This window comes from Eufriesea mexicana, unplaced genomic scaffold (genome assembly GCF_001483705.2).
Source record: "Eufriesea mexicana isolate 0111107269 unplaced genomic scaffold, ASM148370v2 scaffold7050, whole genome shotgun sequence".
Taxonomy (NCBI): Eukaryota; Metazoa; Arthropoda; class Insecta; order Hymenoptera; family Apidae; genus Eufriesea; species Eufriesea mexicana.
This window is the reverse complement of record NW_016914879.1, coordinates 65,478-88,003: the sequence shown is the minus strand read 5'-3', so window position 1 is coordinate 88,003 and position 22,526 is coordinate 65,478. Positions and strand designations below refer to the sequence as shown.

Below are 22,526 nucleotides of genomic sequence, written 5' to 3'. Positions count from 1 at the left end.
CTGCTGACGCAACGGAAACGGTGGCCAATAAAATCCCTATCTTCCACGGTGCCATCTTAACGACGCACTTTCAACACGGATTCGCCTGATCGTTTATTTCGAGGCAGTTCCGAGTCTTTCCCCGTAATTGGGACGCTTCCCTTCTTTCGTTCACCCCTGAGCGATCTTCGCCTCTTCGCGTCGGTACGTTCGAGGCGGAGAGTCTCGTTGTAATTGACCGGTATCCTCACGCATCGATCGGATCGCGCGCAAAGAATCGAAAGAATCGCGGCCACGGTTCAAAGAGCAACGATTACGATTGGAACGGTTGGGCGTGGTACCGATGGAATCGAGTTTCGGGTAAAGAAAGTATCCCGTTACCGATTAGCGCTCGAATAGGGGAGGGTGTGGCAGGCACCCTCGATTTCTCGAAATATTTTGACAAGAAATTTAATATCGGGGTCGTCGCGAAGACTCCGGGACCAGGCGAAATTATACACGATTGCTCGTAGGTACCTGACAGAGGACCTCTCTGCCACCCCTCTCTCGAGCTTCGAAAGCGTTTCGAGCGCGGAATAAGTAAGCACGTGCAGCGAAGTTCGAACCGAGCCCCATTAGACGCGGAGGTGAGCCACGGAAATCATTTTCGACCTGTCGTTTCTCGTTTCGAACCACATCGCTTCGCGGGTTAGGCGAGCGGGGCTTAATGGCTCGGAAAAATCGCAGTCATCGCCGGTATGAATACGTAATCAGTTTTCCGCTCGTCCTTCGCCATATGACGTCATCGAGTGAGCGATGTAGCCCTGTCATCGCGACCGAGATACTCGTTACGTGTCCCAACGCGAATCTCCGTGTCTCTAAATTGTCCCGTCGTCGACGCCTTGTCCCTAATCTCGAAAGTTCCACCCCGAGATATCCGAGGCGCTTCGCGAAGAGGAATCGCGGTGACGAGTTCTTCCGATTCCACGCGATTGCGCGTAAAACCGTCTTGGAAGTTGCTACGTACTCGACGGAAGTACATACGTGGTTGCTCGCGTCTGCGTCGGATTCGAGCGTGTGACATAGTCGGGTTAGGAGCAGCGTCGAGCATAGAGTAGACTGCGCCGAACAACTCGAGCGAAGAGCGCCATAACCTTCTGCACGGTCGTTTGCGCCTCTTTATGGATTCTCCTCGTAAAATTCGAAAAAGCGATCTCACGCTTTTCATCCCGAAGAATGGACAGAATCGAGTCTACCCTTTCCGCGAGTTTGCAACTCGTGCAACCGAGACCGACAAATTTCGTGGATTCGAGGATCGTCCGAGCAATACGTTGCTTCGCTACTGCGCGATTAATTCGTCTATTTCGCAGAGTGTCTTACCTGGACTGGCGTTCGAGAACGAACTCTTGGATTGAGAGAAACCTGGAACAAAAATGGCATTACTCCATCGGTGTGCGAGGCAATGTTGAAACGGGTGGACGGGAATATAGGGCATGCAACGTTGAAAACGTTCCGCCAGAGGTTTAACCGACGGATATGTCAGCCGTGGAATTACGACGGCAAATATTATCGCGGCGATAATAACCCATCGCGAATATCGGCGTCGAAGGATGCGAAAACGGAGGAGAGGGAAAAAAGAAGAGAGAAAGGACGGGTAAAGCGTATTCGAGAAATGAAATTTCATTGAAAAATTAACTAGAATTCCGTGAAGCGCATTTCGTAAGGGTGGCATACAGCGGCGCTCCGCTACCTCGCCGCTCGACCCTGATTAACGACTTCGCGAAATTAACTCGACAATTATTTCATTAACGCCTAGTAAGACATTTTTCATCCGATCTCAATGGCCTTTGGGATCCAGAGAGGGAGACACGTGCGCATATATATATATATATACACGTATATACGAGCCGACTCGAATGCGTTACCCTTAATGATTCGACCAGAATTAACTGTAATTTAATTAATTAAAATCTCGTGAAAAAGAAATAAAGCGGTGTTTTTCGCGCGGCACCCCGGGTCACCTCGTTGGAATGATTATCGAAATAACCGATAATTTTTCGTATCGCATTTTTAAATTTAAATCGAACCTCCGCGAACTGGATCGATCGACGAACTCGATTCGAATTTCGATCGTCATCGAACGAGATCGAAAGGAGGAAACCTGAAAACGCGATTCGACGCGCAGACCTCGGTCGAGAGTGGCGAACACGCGGCATAATAATGCCACGGGGAAACGCGCGCGATCTTAATTATTGCGTTTCCATAATTTTCCGTTTAACGCGTGACAAGCAGCCGGGCTGTCGCGTCGGGGCGACAACAGCGATATTCGTAATTAAAGGCAATTTTGAAAACCGCGCGATCCTCGCCAGGTGCAGGCCTTCCCGTCCGCGGGTAGGCTCGTTCGTTGCTCGCTCGTTGCTCGTTCGTGAGATTTCACTCGTTAGTTCCGGCGTACCTGCGGATTTAATTACCCAACGCGCGACGGAACAAATCCGCCCGTTAATCGCGCACGGGATTCAGATTCACTTTGTCGACACTCGCTGCCGACGACTGCGCTCGCGCGTTTTTCCATTTTCTAAAAGGTCGCTCGTGTGCCGGAAGCACGAGTTCACCGGTGCGCCGGTGGTGGCCGGATACTCGCGACTCCTTTTCAGAGGCCGTGCGGCGGCGGCCCCTGGAACGAAAATAAGACCACGTATTAAGACGTTTCGCCACGGCCATTTTCTAATAAAGTCGTTCCCGTTGGCACGGACGGCTCGCGGGGTCTGAAAAACAGGGGTTGAAAAAGATTCCCGCGTTCCTAAGAAGGTTAGGGCTCGTTGCCTCCAGTCGACGGAGCGATAAAGAGCGGAGCGGCGAGGGCCGTGGGGCAGAGAGGGGCCGGGACACGAACGCAAAGTTCGCGTTTCAGGAACACGGCGTCGCGAGAGTGTACACGGGCACCTCGACGCCGAGACTCGCCGCGACGCTGTAGTTGTAGTTGCGTGGCGGCTGGCGGCCACGGGGGCGGCGGAACTCCACCCTCAAACGACTTTAACGAGCCGCCGTCTTAAAATGGGGATGCCGAGCTTGTGCCGAGTTTGCGCGTTTGTTTGATAAATTAACCCAGAAAAGTATGCTCCACCGTCGGAGCACTTAACAAGCCTTAGAGTCGAGGAGGAGACCATGGCAAATGTGGAGCAGGGATTCGTTGATACTCCAACGGTGATTAATACTCGTTCGAGCGAACACGGTTAGGCGTGAACAATGGAAAATCTTTGACGCGTTCCACGCGTGGCAAGCGTATCCCCGTGGTCCTCCGCGTCGTCACGGAACCGCCGGAGTAAAGAGAGCAAAGGGATACATTTTGGGGTGTCGCGGAATCGCGATCCGAGCGCTGCTCACTCGAAGCCGTGGAACGAAGGACGCGTGTCACCGAGCATTATATTCCGGCATTATCCCGCTTTTCGTAGCGTTCCTACCGTACCTTTCACGGAAATCCAACGCGTCCCTCGGCTCACGATGAAACTTAAACCCCAATCGTGCGTACACGGCTGGTAGGTTTCGGATTTTTCGAAAACTCGACAATACGGTGGCACGGCCCGCGCGCCACTGGTGACAAGACAGGGGCCTCCATTGAGAAAAATCCACTTCCTAGGTCTCGTGTTACCCGACCGTATTTTGACAGGATCTCATTGTCGTCCCGCGGCTAAGCCCTATTGACTCTATTATGGGCCTATTAGTATTATACTAGGATTTGTGGTTACTCCTTCAAAGACGTCCTTCTTACCTCTACCCTCCTACTTTACGGGCCTCTTTCTTGCCCGAAACCGAACGCTTCGCTCGCGTTCCGACCATTCACCGAGCCATTCCAACGTGTCCGGACCGTTCAACGCGTAGGTATAATTTTCCGTGGAACAGAGTCGAGTCAGCTTCTCGTCTCGAGGAGAATGCTGGATCGCGAAGCGGTGTACGCGGTTTGCGCGCGTTCGACGAAGAATCGCGTGGTCCCCGACAAGCAGGGGGCATCCAAATTGAACAAAACACGAGACGAGTAATTAGCCCTCGCAAACCGTGGCCCCCGAGTGGTCCGGGTACGGGTTCTCGGCTCATTCTCGATGCTCCAGATAACGAGCACTCGGTAATCGGCCTCGCTGACTCGACGACAAATAATTACCGACGTAAATAGCAAAAAGGAGGAGTGTATCGCGTTGGACTGTGAAAAGAGCGAGTCGACGGGTGGTGAAAAATAAACTCTATCGCGAGATGCTCGTTGACGGGGTGAGAAAGACGACGATGTGAAACGACGCAGAGCGGACTGACGCACGCACGCACGCACGCACGCACGCACGCACGTACGCACGTACGTACGCACGAATGCGCGAACCCATGCACGTACGCACTCGTAGCCTCGAAGAGCTTCACCACGAGAAGCTACCTTCGTTTTCCAAGTCGCGAGAGCAAGCATCGCGGAATGAGCTGCTACTTAGAGAGAACGGGTGGAAACGCATTCACCGGCACGCAATCAAGACTCCTCGTGGCTGCCGCGCTATGCACGTACACGCGTGCACACGCGTGTGAACCCGCGTGTTCCCGTGCCCATTCATAGCGGCGCAGCGGCAAGATTTGCTCGCGACTCCTCTCCAGCGCGAGAAAGCTAGCGCGAGTCCGTGCAACGGGCGAAAGAGGGAGAGAGAGAAGGAGAGAGAGAGAGAGAGAGAGAGAGAGAGAGAGAGAGAGGAGAAAGCACGGGGTGACGGCGGTAAGGGTGAGAAAGAGAAGAGCAAGAAGTCGGGGAGAGGAACGGGCACCGGTGGAGGAAGAGAGAGACGGAGAGAGGGAAAGCGGAGGACTACGGCGCGCGTGTGTTTGAGGCGTGAATTCATGTATGCTCGCGAAGCACTCTTCACAGGGGACAATCGAGGTGTTGGACTGGAAATCCATACCAATTTGAGCGACTTACGGTCGTTCGCTTGAAAGCCCGGTACACGCTACCACCGGTATACACGCACGCCACGTACACGACCCAACTCTCCTCCGCGTACTCGCTCGCGCGCGCGTTTACGCACGCATCCAGACCTAAGCGCGCGGACGCGACGCCCGAAGCGTTGCGCCGCAACGCCAGTGTCCCTTTACGCGCCGATTTACTCTACTCGACGTCCGATTTACAGCAGGTCGGCCGGTCCATCCACGAACGTTTCTACTTTGTCGCGTTTCCAACGAGACGACGATCACCGGTTCCCCTTGCCGCGAATTCGACTATCCCGACGAGGCGCGGAGACCTAGGTACACCGACGACGACGGTACGCTTTCCGTGGTCGAAGCAAAGGCAGAGAAAGCAAAGAAGTACAAAGAACCGAGTGACGTAGCGAGATTTACGCTAGAATTCTTGAAGGGACCTCCGCGGGGACAAAAGAGGCTCGTTGACGAGCGCTGTACCCGCCTCCTACTTTTCAGCCGGAGTGTGAAATTAGTTAGCCGCACGTGGAGGGAAGGGACGTGATGCGGCATAGAGCCGAGCCCGCGTAATCGACTCGAACCTCGAAAGCCGGCCAGTATTTTCAATTACTTTGACCCACTGACGCGTACCAACCTCTCGTCTTAACCGTGGCAACGCGCTCCGCGTTAACCACCGCCGATCCGGCTCCACGCTCGGACATGGACGCTCGACACCGAGATATTCGGAATTCTGGTGTCGCGCCGGTGGAGCCCCGATAACTGCGATTACGCTCAATTTCCTTTAATTTCGAGGGGCGCGAACCGACCGAGTCCCGATCGAGCCCCGCTAATTAGCGATCCTGTCGTACTGCTCGGCCACGATCGGGAGGAACGGTGGCCGGAAACGCTGCGGAATATCGAGCAGAAAGTTCCACGGCGCGGTGTACGCGCACGAGCTCACGGTAATGGACATAGTTTGCCGGTAATGTCCGAGACTAATTCCCGTGTTATTTCATTAACGTCCCGCAGCTCCCGAGGGGTTAGGCAGCCACGTCGGCCGACAGCATCGCCGTAACACAGCGACAGTCGTGCTCGAGCTCGTAGCCCCCAAAGGGGCTCGTATTAGGCGCGTGTCAAAGGGTGAAAATTTACGAGGTGAGTAGCAGCCGCGAAAAGGCCGATTGATAGTCGCCAACCTACTACCTACTATCCAACCGCCCACCCATCCAACCCACCCATTGCTCGCCGCCATCGTCTACGTATACGTGCCGCCTTGAAATAACGTCGGCGGAGTTTACGCTATGGTGAAACACGCTTACCCAGCCTGTTAGCGCGCATGACTTTGTCGGCTGGTAGATCGATACCGTTTGTCCGTCGATAATCCCGTCCGCGGATTTTCCATTCGACACGGCGACCCTGTGCATCGTACCGAGAAATTAAATAATTGAGCAACGATTACGCCGATGCGATAGATGGACGATAGGCTTTGCTTTCCAGCTGCGCTGTTCGTCGCGTCGAAACGTTGCTGTCTCGATGATCGGTTTTACGCGTTATCGGTTACGTTCGCGTATACGTCCGCCGTGTCGCGATAACTCGTTGTTACGAGCGCGTTATCCTCGTCTATTCGATACGGGATTATCACCGGTGAATTTATGTCGCTACCTAGGTCCAGCGATAATGATAGACCGGTCTACTTTCGTCGTTCGCGTCCAACGCTCGTTTCGTATTTTCCACGGGCAATCGAGCGAAAAGTATAGGGGAAAAAGAGAAAGAGAGAGAGAGAGAGAGAGAGAGAGAGAGAGAATGAGAGAGAGAGAGGGGGAGATTTTCCTCGCATTCCCGGATTGGTTTGTTCGAGCGGATTACACGATTAGACGGGAGAGGGTCGTATGATTGACACCGCGACCAGAGCGTAATGAGATAAACTCGTTTCTGACCGAGCCAGGGAAATTTGCGGCAGATCGATCGATGGGAAAACGAGAATTTCCTTTTTCGCACGTGGCCGATCCGCGTACCATTCGCACCCCGATTTTATCCCGATCGGCGTGTGCCACGAGCGAAAATGTCTCTCGCGGGACGCGAGTTTAGGTTAACGCGAAGGAAGTTGGAGTACGCGTGTGAATCGTGACGCGTTAAGAAAAACCGGAAGAGAGTTGAAGAATAAAAGAGAAAGAAGAAGAAAAAGAAAAAAAAAAAAGAAATAGAAGGAAAGAGACGCCTCTCGGAGACGAGAGACTGAATTTTCCTACTTCTGACGATGAGTACGCCCAGCCAGTGTTATCCAATTATTCTAAGTTGTTAAGGCGAGTTAGGGCGCTTAAGGGACTAAATTAAGACATTCCGCGCGACAAATCTCCCAAGAATCTCAATTAACTTCTCCCAGGGGGTGCCGGTACTTTAATTAACTGTTTAATTTCGTTTAATTTGCGCTCGCAGTTGCATAAGCCACCGAACGAGTCGCCGATACTTTTCTTCCTCGGTGGTAAATCGATTAATCGTCCGGTATGCATATTCGATATCTTCGATACACGCGTCCATCTCCGTCGCACACACACACACACACACTCTCTCTCTCTCTGTCCCCGCTTCTTCCACTTCTTCGCGATTTTTCAACCCCTTTCGTCCCTCTTCGCGCGGACTTTACTCGCGCGATACGACAAGCCAATGTCACGGTACCGACGTTACAACGGCGTGGCACGAGGGTGAACGACGAGCTGAAATTTTCTAGAGCTCCTCGCGCAGGACCGCGGTGTAAGAGGCTCGGAAGAAACCGTTCACGGTTCTCGTCTTGGGGCCGCTCGGTATCGGTTTCAACGAGCGTAGTAGGCTAATTTGAATTGCAGCGACACTTACGCACACGTGATCGCGCAAAATCGGCCACGTACACGTAGACAGGCGCGCGAAAGGCGCGGAAATAGAGGCGGAACAGAGGGCTGGCTACGTATTCGTGTCGCGAGTCTCTTATACGCGTCTGCAACCACTTTCCTGGAAACAAAGCCGGGCGAATTCATAATCCGCTAATTTGTTCAAGATTTTTTGCTCGAGTGCCGGCGCTTGCTTTGTCACAAATCCACCGTCGATGCCGAGCGCGTGGGGCTCGCGTTCAAGCCGCTTTGAAGTACTAATCAGTATCGACCTGCGCCTACAGGCCGCACCCCTTATCCGTGCTTCCACCATCGCCACCCGCCCACCTCCTCCCGCCCCTCCAGCCCTCGGCTAGCCGCCAGTTTCTCCCTTTTTTCCTCTCGTTCCTCGACTTTCCGTCAGAAACCATTCCGTCAGAGGCGTGACGGATCGACTCGCGAATCCTCGCGAAACCTGGTCAATCCTCCGCGACTATTCGTCGATTACGAGTTCATCCGCAGCTCCCGATCCCGGGATCGTTTCTCACCGAGCTCGACCTCGCCGACGTTCGCGATCCTGCGCGATTCCCGAGCACGTAAACTCGTGGAATTCGATCACGGATTCGACTCTATGCGCGGTCAACCACGCCATCTTGGGATACTTTTCGATCCGGTAAAATTCTCCCGTCCGATCCCTCGCGGTAGAAAATAATGGTCAACGATTACAATCGGGAATCCTCCGAACGGGAACGGCGTAAGAACCCGGTACGCTTTCCCAGTCCCTCGAATGAAAGGGGTACACGGGAACAATGGAGGACCGATTGCGCCACGTTTTGCGGAATCGTTCGCGGAGATGTGTTACCAGGACGATCCGAAGCGTGTGAGAAAGGACCTGGCTGGGCAAAAGAAGGGCAAAAGGTGGGAAGAAGAAGAAGGAGGCCCGGGAGAAAGTAGGAGAAAGAGGTAGAAAGGGGAAGAAGCGAGGCGCCGCTCCGAAAGCGCGCAAGATCGCTGCGGGAGGAAACGAGCACGCAGCGTGGAGGGAATAAACGAAGAACAACGTTGTCGCGTGGCCGTGTGTGAGGGTGCAATAGAGAAGGAGAGGAAGATAGATAGAGAAGGAGAGAGGGAGAGAGGGAGAGAGAGAGAGAGAGAGTGAGAGAGAGAGAGTGCGGGAGCAAGAAAAGGAGTGGACCGACGGGAGTGTGCAAGGAGACTTCTCAGGCGTTGATAGGCAATCTAGTTGATTGCCAACTTCAAACGAACCGAAAAAAGCGGAGCGAGAGGAGAGACGAGCTCCTGTACAAGCCGCTGGAAAGGCAAAGCCTCGACACGAACCGGCGCGAATCTCGGAATTTTTAGACAATGCGATCCGCACAGTTCCTGCATTCCGACCCTCTTCCCTTCCTGCTACCGATTAACGCGGTGCCAAGCGAATCGATCATACGCTATTTACACCAACCCCGAGCATTCGTCGCCTCGCGCTATCGCCTATTTATTCCCTAATTTATCTCGGTACGTATACTCGGGCCGGTATTAGAAATTTCTTACGCGTTTGTACGTTCCATCCCGTAGATAGCCGTATTCCGCGAGCACTACTTTCCCTTCTACCGGTAGGATTCAGGTTCGAGTTCAGGGGCAGCTTACACCGTGCCATCGTGCGGCGCGAAGAGTTGGAAATTTTCGATTTTCGTAAAGCCCACGAACGACGACCGGTCTCCCAGTCTCGAATTTTCGTGCTCGGGGATCCATTATGCCGATGGAACAAAAGATTCTCGATCGTCGAGCGAGCGAAACAGCCTTACAGAGTCGTTCCACGTGACAGATCCTGCGAAATTTCCAACGTCGCGACGTCCAATCGATCTCACGACGATCGATATAATTATTATCGGGGACAAATCGAGCGGTTGGCTGGTCTGTGCTCTCGTCTTTAAGTCTGCCCAAGATTTAAGACAAAAAGGAACGAATGAAGTGCGCCAAATAAATGCTGTACTGTAAGACGAGGTGCTAGAGTGACGTTTGAATGGAAGGGCAGATCCTTTGTGCTGCACCGGGAACCCGACACCCGAAAATCGTTCTCAAAAAATTCGTTATACGGATAAACTCCACGAGCTCTGTTCGAGACACCGTCTTATTACCGTCTCGATACCATTTTACTTCGCGAAAACTCGCTCTTTCCGTCCAACGATAGCGATACCCCGTTGTCAAACGATACGATCTCATCGGATACGTTTTAGCCCCGAGGTTTCGAGAAATAAATTCGATCGAGAGTATTCCGAGTCGATCGATTAGCGAATGAAATCGTTTTAAGCGATTCAAGAACGCGAGTGGCGGTTTTATTCTCATTTCGCGACGATTCGCGATACAAGTAGTCGAATTCTGACGATTGCGTAATTAAGAAGAAAGGATTCCGTGGCAAACGGAACCGAGGGTTAGTCCATGGAGGTTGAGAACAGTTTGCGGGAGTGCGGCCATTTTTACGTTTTGTCCAGGTCCTTTGTGTTTTGGTGAGACATTGCAGGTCTGCCCAACACTCAACTCATTATACCACTAATTATTCATAACGTTGGGGATTATTCTAACAAAAATATTCAATTCCCACAGTACACTCACCCCAGTACTACCCTCTTTCTTTGCCTTATTCTTTCTCTCCGACTCATCTAACGTATCTGACGCTAATCCGTCGAAAAGCAGCCAGCAATTCTTCTCCTCTGGTCGGAGGCTCGTCGCGATCGCGTTGGAGAAAAAGCTGGATCCTCGAGTATCTTCCACTCTGGCCACGCTGGCCGAGCTCGATGTCGCGTCGCAGCTGGTCAAACGACTCGAGTATGTTTGTACATAAATCGACGAGACGATTCGACGAGGCGTGAAGCCCCGGGTCAGCTGGGCCGAGAGGGCTCGCAGGTTTGCACGAAAGCGAGCGAAAACCGGCAAACGCGATGGAGTTGGCGCGTGGACCGATAGGTGCGGGAGGCTCGTCGATTTTCGGTAACACGATCTTGAGTGGCTCTCTGTTAAGTGATAGCCGTAAGTGGCACGTTAAGTGCTCGTTTCACGGCGGGACGACGATACGCCTATTAATTTACTTCAACGTCCGTGACACGGGAGGGTCGCGGGTTCATCCTTGTCTAAGAGATTGAAACGCAATCCCGATGATTGCCGATCAATGCTTTATTACGACGTATCGATGCTCGTGGGCGAATGAATCGACGTCTCGCGCTTGATAAACGCGTTGCAACGTTCGTTAACACGGCAGGAATCAATGGCTAGGATCGAGGCTGCGTTTTAATTGGTTTCTCGCCTCTTTCTTCCACCCTGGCCGCCGCTTAGAGCGTGTAAGGAGCAACTTGTTAAAAGGAAGTGCGGCTTGTATAGCAGCGTAGCAAACGCGTTCCCGTCCTTTCGTTCCAAAGTTCAGGTCACTTTTATTGTAAAATTCGCGTCTAGGTGCGAGAGAGCAGCTAACGACGGGGGTAGCGGCGAGACGCGATCCTTGTTCCGTTCAACGGTATCCGTCGTTTCTGCGGACTGCCTCGCTAAGATGTAGGTCTTAACGAACGTGTTAAGATTGAATGAAGTGGTTGCTTGTTACCCGGCCACAATACGCGCACGGTTTGTGTAAAATTAATTATCAATTCTTTCCCCGCCCCCGTCGCCCTCCCCCGCGGAATGAAAGAAACAGTTAGAGGCTCCATTCGTGGAATAAATGGTACGGTTATAATTGTCGAAGCACAATGGGCCACGCCTCGCGAGCGGAACGATGTGACGGAAACAATGTCATCTTAATCGTCATCTATAAATAAACGGGGCGAGTTTTAATGATAATGACGCATTACGCTCGCCACGCGGCAGAACGCCATTCGTCCAGGTTCGTTGGAAATAAGCAATGAGAAATTCGCGACGGAAGCGCTTTCCCATGGAACAGCTACGCAGATTTCTTCCAGGAGAACGTTAATAATGCTCCGTGCAACGTTCGATACTAACGATGCAATTTATTTGCGCGCGTAAACGTTGAACGGAATCTCTATCGAAGGATAAGGAAGGGTATCGACGACTCGATTCTCAGGATCGGTGGTATATCGTCGGCTGAACGAGACTCGAGGCTAATTAGCCGAGTCGACTGAAAGGATGGGACGATGGCTAACCTTCGACATCCTTCGGCATCCGTGACGCGATACTAGGACTACGAAAGAAATCATAGTAAGGATCAACTCACCATGGGGTGGCGTGTGCTGAGTCGGACTGTGCTGATGATGGTTCGCGGTGACTGCGGTACCCGGAAGTACGTGCTGCGCGTGTGCACCCGGATGCACGTTGACACCGGCCGGTGAGGCCGGAAGTTGTCCCGGTTGATGTACCTGATGATGCGGTACGTGGTGCGCAGGGTGGGGGTGGGGCGGCGGCAGGAAGGCAGCCGCGACGGCCGCCTGCGCATTCAGATAGGCCATCCGCGAGGCCGTGAGGTTGCCCAGATTCCCAAGATTCCCCAGATTGCCCAGATGATTCGTCAGGCTAGGCATGTAGTCCCATAGCTTGTGATGAGGCGCCGTAGGCGCGTAGGAAACGGCCGAGACGCCGGCCGGCGGTGATCCTTGGGGTGAGCCGCGATCGGTACCGCTTCCGTTTCCGGTACCGTTCAGCCCCAGCAGCTCCTGGATCGCGAACGGCGATCGCTGCGGCATCTTTGCGTTTTTTCTCGATTACTATCCGACAACTCAAAACGACATTCTTCCTCTTAGCGAGTTATCGTTAATCCCGTACGTTTCTCGATTCTTCGCGTTTTCACCCTGCCACTCTCCGATCAGTGGTGCATCTCGTTGACAGAGAGAAGAAGTTTCGAGAAGATCGTCGTTGTTTTTCGCCGGTGGACAGCCCACACTGCGTACCCGTGTGTGCTACACGAGTTTCGATTGTTTGTCGTTGCTCTTTCGCCTCGAGATCACGCCTCGATTCCTAGGAACTTTTGTTTGCAAGCGATCTCTCGTTGTCGCGGATTCTCGAAAGAGAAAGGCTGATTTCGTTGGGCTCTGTACGAATCGTGCTCGATGCTTCACGGACGATCAAAAAATCGTGCAACCGATCCGTCTCCGCGTAGTCGAGCGAACGAATAAAAAAGAACAATGCTATTATCGTGGCTAGGCCTTGGCATAACGCTTACTCGAGGTCCGACGGTTTACGGCGCGCAGTCGCATCGTTCGCGGTACGTTTACCGCGGCTCGAGGATCACCGGAAGCTGATTTTTACTATAGGCCTGCTACGTAGCTGTCGCCGATCGAGCAGTCCGGTTGATTTCGCAAAAATATACGTATTATCTGTTTGTACGAAAGCGGAGGACCCGACCGATGGACTCGTCAGCGGTCCTAAGTGTTTTCATAGATCTCCATCGCCGGAAATCCGTGGAAAATGAACGTTCGTGCACCGTGGAGGATTAATAGAGTGCTTACTGTGACGTGTTTTCGACTTATCTTCGTTGTAAACTTGGTGGAAGCGGGCGATCCGCGTGGAGCGAGGTAACTCCGGGCACAGCTTGCAGCGAGCGACGGCAACCCGAGCGACGACTCGGCAAACGAATTGGCTCCTCTTCTCTTCGATTCGCACTTTTAACACATCTGTAATATCGTCTAGAAACTACGCGTTTAACCTCACACTTGCTAGTCTAGTCTTTTCGTTGAATGATGGTTTCGTTGTGATCAGGTACGGATTCCTGCGTTCATCGCTCCTCGTCGGGCCCAACCAACCGGGATAGAGTCGTTCCGCTAAACCGAACTCGTTCGAGGACAATTAGAACCTTATCTTATACGTTCGGGAATTCTATTCAAGTTTCGGATAGCAGCGCGTGATGGGCTTATTCATCGTTTCTTGCCACCGAACAAAACTCTCCCTGGACCTCAGCGATGAGCATGGAAATTCCTGGAACCGCTTTCTTTCATTCTCCTCGCGCGGGGATCGAATTTCAAGGACAACAGAGTCTTCCTCGCCTCTGCTATATCCTTTGCTCGATTGAAAAGGCACTCGTGCACCGAGACTCTCTCGTCCGGTACTTCATACGAGATAAACCGGACGATGATCGTCGAACCGGTCGATCCTCTTCCAGCGATCACGGACAATATTCGCCGACCGATCGCGTTTCCTTTTCCATAATTTTCGTCGCCAGCGTCCGACACTCGGGATACTCCCGCTACTCGCAGCTTCTCTCGCCCAGTTCCCTCCTGTTTCTTCCAAGATCGTGCACTGAGATGGTCTCGAGGACCGTCGGATTCACGGGCGCCAGATCACTGACAGCGCACCAACCACCACGATTACCCGAGAGGATCGGACCAGTACTGAAACTACGCGGATTCGCGTGGCGAGCTCCCACTGGTGCGGCCGTCGTGCTCCACGGCTGGCCCTCCTCGTAGACTCCTCGTAGTTCCCTCGCAACTCGACCCGAACTCGAAGCAAACTCGATGTGCCAGATAAGGGAAGCAACGTGTTTACTTCTCGGGGTAGTCCCGGTACGCTAGCCTCTGACTGTCGTCGTGGCGCAACCGTGTCGTCGTCGCGGCGATGGGCAACTGAGCTGCCGAGCAGCACAGGGTTGCTCGACTGCGCGGCAGCCAACGAAGAAGGGAAACCCCCGGGGGCGGCTGTGCTCCGCACACGCACCCACACACGTACCCTCTCGCGGAGGGTGGCGTTTACCCGACCCACACACCCCCTCCGACGCCGCTTGCCCCCTCCATCTTCTCTCTCGCTCTTCCTCGCCCGCTCTCCGCCACCCTCTCGCTTTCTCTCCCTCTCGCGCTCTCTCGCGTCCTCTCTCGCCCTCTCTTTCTCCCGACAACCATCCCTTCCCCTTCCTCACCGCCAGCCACCCTTTCTGCCCGTTGCATATACAGCCCCACTCTCGGCCCTTCTTTTCAGCACTCGTCGACCCCTCGCAACAAAGGCGCCTCCGCTACTTTACGCGCCGACAGTGGCCGTCTCGCATCGCGGATTGGTCGGTTTTTTGAGACGGCCAGCCGGGTAGACATAGCCCTAGTTACCAACGAGAAGGTGGGGTCTACCGGTGTCAACGCCTCAACCGGCTACGCCTACGACAGACCGGTTTACCACAGCGAAAAGACCACGATCTGGAACTTGCAACTCCAGTCGCTATGATACCACGATTCTTCCTAGCTCTGGCCAACGTCCTGCCGCGATCTCGCCTCTCCTGCCGCTCTTTCCACCGACTATGCTCTGATCTCGATGTCGCCGATGGTCAACGTCGTTGGTCCATCGATGTTTACTCTCCGATCTCTGAAATTTTATTTCCATCGACTACGTCGTTTTCCGGCTTGCCGAATATAATTATCCGCGACAGGGGTGATGTTTCGATCGAAACGTTCGGAAAGTTAACCCCCGCTCGTGTACGTCGATCTCACGATCGGTATGTTGCATGCTCCGTTACGATCTATCCGTCAACTAGTCCAACCCTGTTTCGTTCCCCGTGAACGATACACGGTCGAAAGAGTACGAGTACGATCGAACGTGTTCGTAAGAAAGTCCTCTCAGCGACTCGGAATCCCCGATGTTTGCCAAGTTGGAGCAAGGATCCTTGGAGAAAAATTGTGGCACGGTGAAACTGGCTTTCGTTCGGAACCTTTATTAACGAAGTGGGAGTGGTCTGAGAACGGGCCAATCAGAAAGCACCACTTTCAACCCTCATTGGCTAGGACGTAAATCGATTTATCACTCAACCCGTCCACAGCAGACAGGGGAAACACGCCCTTAAGGCCGTCCGACTTAAGGTCTACTCTCCTCGGATGCCTTTCGCGACGCTCAACACCGCCAATTCCACTTGAGAAGGATGGTGGTGGTATTGGTGGCGTTGATGGTGGTGGCGGACGTCGCGGCGGGGGTGGTGCGACCGTAGGAACACGGAGAGGGTGTGGAAACTCATGATCTTCGCCGGCGAGTTTCCCGATAGTGTCGGAGGGAATTTTTTCGAAAGACTACTGAGCCCCGTGGTCGGATCCGCGCTCGAAATTGAGCTATTTTCCGAAAACCAGGCTTTTCCTTCGCCCCCTGTTCTCTTTCTCCCTCTGTGCTTCTATCTATCCATCTGCGCGTCTTCTTTCTTCGTCCTCGACGTCTTGCAACCTCTCTCGTTTTCGCGGTTCCTCTTTCGCGTTTGTTATTTCGTTCCACGTCGCGTTCTCGCGAGAGATTTCGAAATCTCCGCGAGCGGAACTGCGGCAGAGAGAAATTGCATCGTTCAAATTGTCAATTTTCGCGATAGTTGCGTAAAATTTCAATTCTCCTTCGTATTCGTCGGAAGCGTGGGCTTAATTTCCCGAGGAAAATCTTGGCAAAAGTTTCGACGATGCTTTCAATCTCGAATCCATTCGATTCTCTCGGATTTTAATGCGAAATCGTTAAGAAAGAGTTGGTTGAAGATGAACCGAGCAAGGGAGCAAGAGAGTCGAGGGCGAAATGAGAGAGGAAGGAAAATGTTTGCTCGAAAATTGATATCACTCGCATTTTCGGATGAAAAGCACCACGATACGCGTACATTTATGCCCGTCTAACATTTGTCAGCAATAATTCGAAAGAAGCATAATACCGATGCTGAGATAGTCTTTTTATCGGCGAAAAGCTCGCGCATCTTCTTGCAGCGCGAGGAGCAAAAAGCAGGCTGAGAAAGAGGAAGGTTTTGTGCTCGGAGCTTTGTTTCGGTAAAATATCTCGGAGTTCCTGCGTTTCTTCTCTTCAGCTAAGGAGAAGCGTAAGAACAGCCTCTTCATTTCCAGTCCCATTCGTTTGTTCCTTGTATTAAGAAATTATTGTCCATATCCAGGCGTGCTGTTTCTCGAGACGTGCCTTCGCGGGAAATCTGCAACGATCAATTTGCTCGCGTTTGCTTCTTCTCGAATTATTATCGGGAATTTTTAATTCGTCTCGGTCGATCCTTGTTCCTAACACGCGGAGGAACGAGCACTTGGCGAAATGTCGCAAAGGCGGATTAGACGCGGGAAAACCGTGGGAAAATATTCACGTAGCAACAGCATCTCGTCATCGACTCGCGACTTGTCCGCGTGGAAAGGTTTGCTGATCATGTAACTCGCATCCTCATTCACGCCAACGCCGTTTCCCAACGCGTTAAGTAGCGCGAGTCTCGAAAAGCCGTTGGATCCCTCAAATTGCAATTACTCCGTGTCGCCTGGGGAATTTCGAAGGATTTGAAAAAAAATGCTTAACCTCGAGTGCGCGTTGCGAAGGAAGTTGCAAAAGGGGGCCCCCGTTTGCAGCGCTCTCCAGCCACACCGGATCGAGTACTTGCTTGCTTCTTAACTTAACGGATTATTGTACTTCTAAATTCTGCGCATTGTGCTCGTGCCGTGGTCGTGCAAGGGCTCGCATACATCGCGAATCATCAGCGCGTAGTGGCGCAAATATCTCTAGCAGGATTCCAGGCGTGGCGACCGGGCACACACGCTTCCGTGCCCTGATCGCGCGTTTTTCTCCGCGCGAGCAATTTCTTTCCGGCCACGGGAGCATCGGGTAGATTCGCAAAAACGCGTAGCGGTAATTTCCGATATTTACGCGATGGTTGGAAGAAGCAGGAGCGCGAACACGCGAGACATCGTTGGCTAGGTTCCTCCGAGTACGAAGCGGGTCGTGCTCGGCGCGTTTCAGCGTTTCGCAAATTGCGAGATTGCCGCTCGTTCGCGTTCGCGAAATTGGCAAAAATATCGCACGAGAAGCGTTCTCGCGGATGTTAGGCGAGTCGCGACGTCGTCGTAATTGAGCTCGGAAAGGCAGGATGCAGCGAACGGCGATCGGACGCGTGTCGCGAAATAATCGTAATTCCGCGAAGAGAAAGAAAAGAGGGAAATATAATATAAATATCGCGGCGCGTGCACGTGCATCGGAAATTGAGGAAATTCCTTTTGTTGCCGCGTTAACGGGCCGTTTATTTCGCGGCCCGCGCTATTTACAATTAGTCGATGCACTATGCAGCGATCCTAGTTCCGGATAACTAGACCTCAAACCACTCCCGTTCCCGTAGCGTTCATGTGTTCCGCGCAGGAACACGGTTGCCTCAACTCGCGCTCTGTTAATTTATCTAATTACGATAGTAGTCGAGATCATTTATCCCCGCACGAGAGGAAATTTGAGACGAGCGCCGCCGGGAAATATGAAATTAGTCGCAATGCTTTAGGAACCTGGAAATTTCGTGATATTACGATGTAACTGTAGCCCGAAAGCTCCCGTTTCGTTGCGCGGATTAACCGGAACGTGGCGAACGTTGTCGGGAAATTTTCGCGGATAATCATCGTCGCTTCTTTCCGATTCCTCCGAAAATATCGTCCCCCTCGGGGGGGGGGAAAGGGAAGAGATATTTACGTTTCGAGCAGACTCGCGAATTATCCTTTGTATTTCGAGGAAATTCGCGATATCGCGATAGTCCCGTAGAATTTGTAGGACGCGATGTTCGAACAATCACGCTCTCCGGCGTTCAAGGAGCGCGCTACGTGGCTGCAGTGAGCCCGATCGATGCATAATGCCGGTAAATTAATTTCTGAAACCCGGTTTCCTCGAAGAGGCCCACTTCTAACATCGGCAAACGGCAACCGTGCCCTTCGTCGGCCGCGTTTCCTACCTGCAAACTCGAACGAAAGGATCTCATTGCGCCGGCAATCCTCTTTTCGCGAACATTTTCGCCGAGTCCTGCAAAATTGTTAATCCGCAGCTTTTCCAATTACACGGCTCGTCCTCGTTCTCTGCCGCTCCTTCCAACCTTCCACCATTCTCCCTTCGCACCCCCTTCATCCGCTCCTCGCCCCCCCCCCCTCCTTCTGCTCGCTCTCTTTCGGCCCTTTGTAAGCGAAAATACTCAATTCGGACGTTAAATTCAATTACAGCATTCCTGATTAATCCTAAGTATCCTTTTCCGAAGGAAGGACGACTCCGGCTCCCACCCCGCGAACGTCTTCGAACGAGCTGGATCTCTTTCGGCTTAGTCCGTCCTTAAGTTGAATAACTGTTGCGAACGATATCACGCCATTAAAATCTGCTGATCCTCATCCTGCGGCTATGGACTTGGAACCTGCACGCCGCTCGAGATTATTATTATTGCTGGATACGAATTATCGTCCCGTGCCCGCTCCACGGGGGATCCTTCTCGATCGGTAATCGAAAGTTAGACGCGGAAGAAGGCTGAAACGCGGAGCCACGTCGATGGCAAACGATGCAGAGATCGCGATGGCGGTTCATTCGACGAGGCTAGAGCGACAGGTATGAAATTTCGATTATTTTCCACGGAATTTTTGACCGTTCGGTCATCCCGAATTCGTGTCCATCGGTATCGCGACGCGAGCCCCGAGACAAACTAGCCCTATCGGCTGTAAATTGCAGCTTTCCCCGAAAAATTCGCGAAACGACCTATTCACGATCGATCCTTTCGCATCTCTCCCCCGATAACTTATTAACGGTTAGCGTTGTTTCGTGGTATTCCGAGCGGAGGAACGTGGACCACCCAGGGCTCGTCAGAAAGACGACAAGATAATTCTTGCCTCTCAAAAAAGTCAGCCAGTCATCGCCTGTAACTGGTAGTCCTTCTCTTAATCTTCCTTCCATGAGCCCTTAAGTATCCACGGCCACTCGAGCTTCTCACAATGCTCTGGCCGGCGCCGTGGTATCTCATTCTAGTTCTCTGGATAGATGCGTTGCGTTAAATGCGTCTAAATGACGCGCGGAAGTGCATTCTCCCGTGTGAAACGAGAAACAAGGTGATCCGGCAAGAGGCACGGCAAGAAGGCGTATCCGCTTGCGTCTATCCGGCGAGTTTCGATAATACTCCATACAGCGATTGGAATATTCGTCAAACATTTGGCAAACCTTCGATTCGATTCGCAATTTCGTCGCACGAACGGTGCGAGACACTCGCGTGGTCGTTTGGTTACGGCACTGTCGAAAAGACGGGAAGAAAAAGGAAAAAGGAAAAGGAAAAAGGAAATCAGAGAAGAATATTGCAATTTTCGGAGAAACGTATCGGAAATGGATGAAAAATTGTGGTAAAGAGGTTCATCGATTGCAAAGTACGAAACCATCTTGGCGGTAGTGATTAGAGGCGTCTAAACAGGTTGGAAAGCTGGTCTAATCGCGATCGATGATCTCGCGCGACACGCGTGAATGGTTGCTCGTCACGAGGTGGTCGAGTTTCCGAAAATCTGGTAACTTTTTCCAAAATCTCTGGTGAATTTCGAGGTTCCCGGGGGTCGCAACAGATGGCAGCATACATCTAGTCGGTAATTCTGAACGTGCTGCCGTCTGCGCGCCGGGAATCGAACTGAATTCCGGTCAATTCTTTCTCCCCTTCCGGAGGAAAATAATATTCCCTGAAATCCTCGGGAGCTCCATTTTGCGCGCCTGCACTCGGCTGCATCGCGAAGATCGACGCGGCGTCGTCGTCACGCGGCTTTACAATACCGTCAAATTACACACGCACCCTTTGTGCGCGGAAACACTCGCAGGACACTCGTTTCCGTGTCGCGAGCGCGAGTATTTTCGCCGGCAGAAATCTCGATTTGCATCCCGTCAATGTTCCGCAAATGAATACCCTCGCAGATAAGTGAGGTCCGAGTCGCTGGCCTCATAGGCGTCGTCCACGCTTTAAAAAGTCCTATTTTCTACGAGACTTTCGTCGAGCTGTAAAAAGACGTGATTTGTTGATCATTGTTGATGCCAGACCACCCCCCTCGACGCCGTCCCGTTAATCGTCCATTGCGTTCACCCGGCATCATCGAGTTATTATAAATACTTTAGCGCGTGCTTTTTCACGCGAACAAACGCGAAATTGCTTTAATAGCTTGCTTTTAACATTTCTATCTCGAAATGATCGCACGTCGAATTCGTTCGCGCATTAAAACGTATCGAATGGAATATATTTTTAAAACTGGCATCGAAACGTTCCTCCGGCTTCGCGTTTGCTCCTTTTCCGTCGCGATGGGAATTGTTTAAATACGGAAACGGTGAGTCTCTTCCTCGAAATTCCCCCGTACGATCAAGCGCGACGAAACGTTTATCTCCGCTAGAAACAACAACAAAATTTCCCCGCGAGTACGCGAGTCGATCGATTTCGAACTTTCAACGATTCCATTCCCCGTATCGCGGATTCGCGTTGTAAACGGGACGAGAACACCCTCGGAATACGTCGATGAAGGAAGAATCGGCGCGCGCGACTTCCTCGTCGAAATTCCTTTATTTACCCGTTTCCCTTTTGCAAGGCGTCTTTACTTTAGGCGCAATAAAAAGTTGGGCTTAACAGTCGGGTCTCGGCTTTTAGCACGGCCGGCAGAGGCACGTCGCTCTTCCATTTTTCAATCGAAAAATCCGTGCAGGATGACGGCAGCGGTTGAAATCGGACCAAGTTAATCCTTTGATCGACGAGGCGGGCTCGCGATCGCTCGTGGCCCGGAGAATCGACTCGTCGACGTGCCTCCAAGACGAATATTCTCGAATTTATCAAAGTGCGAAGAGATCGCGTGGTCGCGCGCCGGCTGTCCTTAATGGTGCACCGGATACGCCTTCAAAAGGAATTACGTAATACAACTTTTTCAACGGGCTGATCGCGAAGTAACACGACCGTCTACTACACCGACGAAAGGAGAAAGCGAGTCCTCGTTAAATATTAAACTTTAAGGATCGCTTTTCCATGAAGGAGCTTCGTCGACTTTGCACACGCGCACGCACGCACACACACACACACACACACACACACACACACACACGCAAATACGTACACACAGGCACACGTATAGATGCGCGCGAGTGCTCGTGCGCGCAAGTAAGACGAGCATACCGTGGAGAGAACAGAGAGAGAGAGAGAGAGAGAGAGAGAGAGAGAGAGGCGCACGCATACCGTTGCGTTAACACCTCCACATCGACACTCGCGTCGATCCTTGCTTCCTTCTCGTTCCTCTCTCGTAACGACATCGTTCGCGATCGTTCGAAACGAGACATTTGAGAGATTATGCCAATCCGGCGTGTAAACCACCCAGGGAGGAAATACTTATGAGTTTCTGCTGCGAGAGCCTCGTCTTTTTGTCCCTGTCCCCGTCGTGTTGCGTCGTCACCTTCTTACCATCGTGAAAGAGAAATTAACGCATTGACTGATGGACGAGGGGCGTCTCGCGCAGTTTTCCAACGTTTTATTGTCTTCTTTACTCGAGGGCCACGATGGGGATTTGGTTGTCCTAACTGATTGAAGCGTATTGTCGAAATATTCCACGATTCTTCCCGGTCTTTGTCACGCCACGCGGTCTACCGCGATCTCGTCTGGCCGAGAGATTAGAGAGACTGCGATGCCGGTACCGCGAGAACCGATTTATCTGACTCGGCAAGGCAAAAGTACGGCGTTTTCTCTTCCCTTCCACCGATCGTATCGTACATCGTCAGCCAGAGACTCGTACCCTGCTCAATTCCATTCGCAATGTTCAATTCGAACGTCAAACGTCGGTTTGTGTCACTGTATTTTTGTCAGCGCTACCGTCCGCGTTTCCCGGCCAACAAGGGACGAGGATTTCACCGAGCGCATAAGCGAAATTGGCCCGATTTGTCATCCGTGTCAAATCTCGGTCTAAGCACGTCTGGTATTGGCCATGGGTCCGCACGTCATTCGCTCATTATACGATCCAATTAAGGCTCGACTGCTACGCGGCAACAGTCACAGTCCTTCTGTCCATGTGATTGGCCCTATTCGGAGACAACGCGTTCCCATAAGCGCCTCAGGGCTCTAATGGCTCGAAATCATTCGATGCCGATTCCTTGACAGTCACGATTTCT

General features: G+C 52.3%; 1 protein-coding gene across 1 annotated transcript in view; it reads right to left on the bottom strand.

Annotated features, from left to right (window-relative positions):
* The window catches only part of LOC108552547 (visual system homeobox 2), a 47,858-nt gene extending 35,419 nt beyond the window's left edge, over positions 1-12,439 (bottom strand). Inside the window, exons 1-2 of the mRNA XM_017907157.1 lie at positions 11,935-12,439; positions 1,339-1,380 (exon numbers count right to left, since the gene is read on the bottom strand). Of these exons, the coding sequence (XP_017762646.1) occupies positions 1,339-1,380; positions 11,935-12,400 (508 nt within the window). The 5' untranslated portion in view covers positions 12,401-12,439. The remainder of the gene's footprint in view (positions 1-1,338; positions 1,381-11,934) is intronic.
* Between the last annotated feature and the right edge of the window lie 10,087 nt (positions 12,440-22,526).